Here is a 6,121-nt window from a genome sequence, read left to right as displayed (position 1 = left end):
GTGGTTCTTACTCCTTCAGCTACATTGCTGGTAGCTTCTCAGTACGGGATGGGAACCTCCTTCCTATATGGAAGAAGTTTGGTTGGTTGTTATTATGCAGATAACCATGACTGGGATGAGTTAGTGATTATGATAACCATGTCTTTCATTCATTGTCACATTTATATGATCAAATGAAAATTCAGAAACTAATAATATTCTTTATGTGTGGAGGCACTTGGCAGCTTATAAAATGTGTCTCATAATGTGAAAATGCTCAGGCTCAGGGGTAAGCCAAGACACACAGAGCAAGAGCAACTCAGAGACACCACACAGACTGGAAATATAAGAACTAATGCCCTATAGATGCATTGTAGCTGATAGTATTAATATATAAAGAGAGTATGATGAGATGAATAAAGATGGAAGAAGCTACTGGGTTAGAAGACAAAGAACGTGCTCCACAGTTACAGGAAGCCCTATTGCTGTAGTATGAACATCAAATGATAATGCACTCAGAATTAACAACCTACCTTTATTCTTTTGTAGGGAATTCAGATCTTGAGAAGGTGTTATTTCCTGAATGGAGCTCCACAGGCCTCCCAGTAATGTGACTGAATTTGTTCTCTTGGGTCTCACACAGAATCCACACTTGCAGAAAATTCTGTTCATTGTCTTTTTGTTTGTTTTCCTATTTACAGTGTTGGCTAATCTACTCATTGTCATCACCATCTTCTTCAGCCGCACCCTTTCAGCTCCCATGTACTTCTTTCTCACTTACCTATCCATCATAGATGCCTTCTACACCTCTGTCACCACCCCAAAAATGATAATTGACCTGCTGTACCAGAGGAGGACAATATCCTTGGGTGGCTGCCTGATTCAGCTTTTTGTGGAGCACTTCCTGGGTGGAACAGAGATCATCCTCCTCATTGTGATGGCCTATGATCGCTATGTGGCCATATGCAAACCTCTGCATTACATGACCATTATGCGACAAGGGCTCTGCAGACTCCTGGTGGTTGTAGCTTGGGTGGGAGGGATCTTGCATGCCACCATGCAAATATTTTTTATGATCAATCTGCCCTTCTGTGGCCCTAATATCATTGATCACTTCATGTGTGATCTCTTCCCATTGTTAAAACTTGCTTGTAGAGATACACACACGCTAGGCATGATAGTGGCTGCCAACAGTGGGGCCATGTGCTTGCTCATATTTACCATGCTTCTCATCTCATACATAGTTATCCTGCAGTCCTTGAAATCTCATAGTTCTGAAGGGAGACGGAAAGCCCTCTCCACCTGTGGCTCTCACTTCACTGTGGTTGTTCTCTTCTTTGTGCCTTGCATATTTACTTATATGCGCCCTGTGAACACCTACCCGGTGGACAAGCTGGTGACTGTGTTCTTTGCAATCCTTACTCCCATGCTAAATCCCATCATTTACACAGCAAGAAACACAGAGGTGAAGAATGCCATGAAGAGTTTGTTGAGGGGGAGAGTAACTTAGCCTATTCAAATTGGCCAGAAGGTGGTGATGCATAGAAACAACTAGGATTGTGTTTGTAATAAACTGTGAAAGAGAATCAAGAAGTTCCACAGTTCATTAACAAATAGTAAAAACAAAACTTCCCATAATAGCATTTTTGGCCAGTTAATGTGGAGAGGCCTTATATATGCCTTTAATAGTTTTAAATGTATATTTTGTTTTCAAAGCCCAAATATTATTGTTAATAGAGTCTGAATTTCCAATAGAAAGCACCAAGTATACAACTTTAATGATTTTGGAATACTTTTTTCTCTAGCAACTCATCAAAATTTATTTAATTTGTTCATATATTTGTTACGTGGGTAACATGGACTTTTTGGCAGAATTTTAAATATATTTTGCATAGATGATGGTAATACAAAAAGAACAGAAAAATATAAATTAGACATTTGAGGAATAATAGAAAACTTGTTGACATGTTTCTTACTTCATTTTTATCTGGTATTATTTATATAAAAATAATATAATGTTTTAACATCAAGTATACAAAAGGAAGAAACAGTTTCTAACCAGTCTCTGCTCCCTGACCTCAGGGTGAAATATAAGGTAGAAATTTTGAAAATTACTTTGAATTTGTTCTTATTTTATCACATATTCTCATGACTAAATTTTTTCTAGGATATAAAGGATAGATAATTTTTTCCCTCAACAATATTGGAGTAGACATTTGTAATAACATGAGCAAACATTCTTCCATTTTACCACACTGAAATATGCAAAATAATTTTCTCATGTCATTACTCTGTATGTATGTTGCATATGTTTACATTAAATATATTATCGTGTATCAGACACATTTACTTAGGTAGATGACACAGAATATAAAAAAGAAACAGAAAACAAAAGAAAACCCTGGTTATTTAAAAGACACAGTATCCATTTCACAATGAAGGTAATTGAATCTGAGAAAGCTACTAATATGTTTTCCACAAATCAAACATTAAGTCAACTGCAGAATCTACATTAGTTTCTAACTCTTACTCCTCAATTTGAGAATGAAAGCACAATAATTTGTGATATGTTTATACATAAAAATAAGGAATTGATGCATGTTCTTAGTGATTCCTTTTGCCCTGGGAGGAAAATTGTCAGGGTTTTTTTTTTTTTGTTTGTTTCTTTGATTTTTGTAGTCTCTTCCCACTTAAGCTATGTAAAGGAGCAAAGATCCTCTGTACCCATGGGAATCAAGTTGCTCCATATTATTATAAAACCACCCTTATGAATCCAATTTTCTTTCACTGTAGTATCTCCACTCATGCTTTCCACAAATATCCCTTCTCAAATTTACTGCTCAGGGAGATATTTCTTCCATAATTTGAACATCCAGTAAAGCTAGACCTTGAACATTTATTTTTGGAGTGCGACTGTCTTGCCTACCTTAAAGTTTTAATATATTGAGTTCACTAGAAATATGATATTTTCTCACAGTGATCAAGCCTAGAAGCCTGATCATCATTAGCACTTAATGTACTGAAATACAATATTCTGGTGATAATTAAACAGATAAACAGACTCTAAAGTAAGCTAAATGTAGTTTGCTTTGTTCTATGATTAGGTAGGAGTCATGAAAAGGCAGGAAGAAGTAGTATTGAGAAAAACATCTTCTACTCTAAAACAGATGGATGATTTCAAGTAGAAAACCACGGCCGATGATTGTGTCCTAAGAGATATACCAACTTCTTAATGGATGAGAGAGATTAATTAGATAATTTAAAATCAAAGTGAGAAAATAAAAACAACTGAAGAGATGCAAACCAGCTAGAGAAGCTCATTTGATGAACTTTAGCTCCTGATAGTTTTAAGGAGTATTGTGATATTTCTTAATACATCAAGTGCATCTCAGAGACTGATGCCATACGATTATGCTTAGTAAAGTAATAACATCCAAGTCCAGGGAGCAGTGTGGGTCAGAAACATGGTAAGATTTGGGATATGTAGAAGAATGAGGTTTTTTAGATAGAGGGATTAATTAAGAACAGGGTTAACAGGGGTAGAAGGGATCATAACAGAAGATGATAGTGTAAATATGATCACATTATCTATGTATAAAATTGTCAAAATAAAATAACATAAAAGGGAGTGTGGTATTTTTCCTAAAATTCATAAGAGAAATAATGTCATTTAGTGCATATTTCAATAATAATCTTAAAAAGTAAGAGTACCAGTAAACAGGATTAGAAATGTTAGGTAAAGGGTACTAACTACTTAGGTTAGGCAAAATTAATTCCCTTTCCTTTATCCTTTTCAAGTTGGATAAACCAATGTATGGACAAACTGTTCATGAAGAACATAAATTAGTTCTGGGATAAGTAACTGAATGGTTCCTACTATGATCTATGAATTTTGGTTGTTTTGGAGAGCGTCATGTTGGCCTTTTTCCTGTTTATATCTGCCTCTGAGAAACGTTTCCTCAATGTGGGGAAAGATGGGAAATTATTGGCAAAATGATTAGAGTCTCAGGCAGTAGAGACATGATCACATAGGAATGTGATTAAAATGAGGCAAACATGCACATATTAGAAATCTGTCTCTAACAAATTATACTCTGACCTTTTCCACCACAAATTCATTACCTAAGAGACAATATACTAATAGTGTTCCTTCTAAAATGTGTTCTGGGAGCAGTTTACTAATTAGATCAGAATAGAACCAAATTTTAGGCATAGTGCTGTGGGTGATTTTTGTGAGATATTTTGCTGGCTGCCTTTTTAGAAAACTTACATAAAATATTTCAAGTCTTTTCCAAAAAACATCTCTTTCCTACATAGGTACTAGGCTACTCAGAATATCTATCATTAATCTTCCTTTGAAGTCATTGGGAACTCCATTGCTAACAAAGTCCCTTCCCCAGGTTTCCTTTTAAACTGAGATCCAAATGATGAGACCACCCCATGCAATCCAGTGGAAAGAGAACTCTGAACAAAACAGGAAAACCTGTTGATAAACAAGTGAAGTGAAGATGGAGCAGAGCTGAGTACTAAAGAGAGGCAGCATGAAAAGGGGTGATGCCCTGAGCAGAGGCTTTTTCTTTTGATTCTTAAGTTCAGCGAGAGCAGATTTATCAAAGATACATATCATCAAATATGGATTGGATGGCTTTATATGCTGAAGATCAAAAATTTTTGGCAAATTGCTTGCCCTTTATGTATTAACAGTAGAGAATGGTATTTCATATTTTATACCAATAATTTAGCATAAAATACCCAGATTAAAATTTTATTATTATTTCTTGTCTCATAGAAGAATGTGATATTAAAAATATGAAAATTTTGGTCTGTATAAGAACTTTCCTGTAGAAGAATGACAATAGATCATTATCTATCACCATGAACAAAACTCAAGTTCAAATGGATTAAAGACATCAACATTAATCTGACCACATTGAACCTGGTAGAAGAGAAACTGGGAAGTAGTCTACAAGACATGGGCACAGGAGACCACTTCCTAGGTAGAGCCCTAGTAGCACATAGACAATAAGAGTAACAACGAATAAATGGGACCTCCTGAGACTGAGAAGCTTCTGTAAAACAAAGGACACTGTGAGTAAGACAAAAAGCCTACCTTGTGACTGGGAGAAGATCTTCACCAACTCCTCATCAGACAAAGGTCTGATCTCCAAAATATACAAAGAACTCAAGAAACTAGACACTAAAACTCTAATTAACCCAATTTTAAAAATGGGGTACTGAACTGAACAGAGAATTCTCAACAGATGAACTTCGAATGGCCAAAAGACACTTAAGGTCATGCTCAACCTCCTTAGAGATCAGGGAAATGCAAATCAAAACAACTTTGAGATACCATCTTACACCTGTCAGAATAGCTAAAATCAAAAAAACCAATGATAGCCTATGCTGGAGAAGATGTGGAGTGAGGGGAACACTCATCCATTGTTGGTGGGAATGCAAACTTGTGCAGCCACTGTGAAAATCAGTGTGGTGGTTTCTCAGGAAACTTGGAGTCAGCCTCCCTCAGGACCCAACAATTTCACTCTTGAGGATATACCCAAGGGATGCCCTATCACGCTACAAAAGCATTTGTTCAACTATGTTCATAGCAGCATTATTTGTAATAACCAGAACCTGGAAACAACCTAGGTGCCCCTCAATAGAAGAATGGTTAAAGAAGGTGTGGAACATATACACATTAGAGTTTTACTCAGCAGTAAAAAACAATGACACCTGCATGCAAATGGATGGAAATAGAAAACGTTTTACTGAGTGAGGTAACCCAGACCCAAAATGAGGAATATGGTATGTACTCACTCATAAGTGGATTCTAGCCATAAGTAAAGGACATTGAGCCTATAATTCGTGATCCTAGAGAAGCTAAATAAGAAGGTGAACCCGAAGAAAATCATATAGTTATCCTCCTGGATATTGGAAGTAGACAAGATTGCCAGGCAAGCTTGGGTGCACAGGGGTGTGTGGGGGGAGTGGATGTAAGGGGAGATGGGTAGAGAGTAGGGAGGAGGGGAGGACTTGGGAGAGCTTGGGGGAATGGGGTTGGTGGGATGGAGGAAGGGTGGATATGGGAGCAGGGAAGTAAATATCTTAATTGAGGGATACATTTTAGGGTTTGCAAGAGACTTGA

The 6,121-nt window shown here is 36.7% G+C and overlaps 1 protein-coding gene across 1 annotated transcript; it reads left to right on the top strand.

Moving 5' to 3' along the window:
* The first annotated feature begins 562 nt into the window (after positions 1-562).
* On the top strand, positions 563-1,489 carry LOC125393310 (olfactory receptor 4C3D-like). Its single transcript, XM_048423712.2, has one exon. It carries the CDS (start codon positions 563-565, stop codon positions 1,487-1,489), a length of 927 nt encoding a protein of 308 aa, XP_048279669.2.
* The last annotated feature ends 4,632 nt before the right edge of the window (positions 1,490-6,121 follow it).

Source organism: Myodes glareolus, chromosome 8 (assembly GCF_982192425.1).
Source record: "Myodes glareolus chromosome 8, mMyoGla1.1, whole genome shotgun sequence".
NCBI classification, from domain to species: Eukaryota; Metazoa; Chordata; class Mammalia; order Rodentia; family Cricetidae; genus Myodes; species Myodes glareolus.
Note: the sequence above shows the minus strand (reverse complement) of the source record. Positions and strands in the feature narration are given on the sequence as shown.

What these genes read in the sequence shown, in the direction of transcription:
- LOC125393310 (XM_048423712.2), top strand. Translation starts at nt 563, where the DNA reads ATGGAGCTCCACAGGCCTCCCAGTAATGTGACTGAATTTGTTCTCTTG.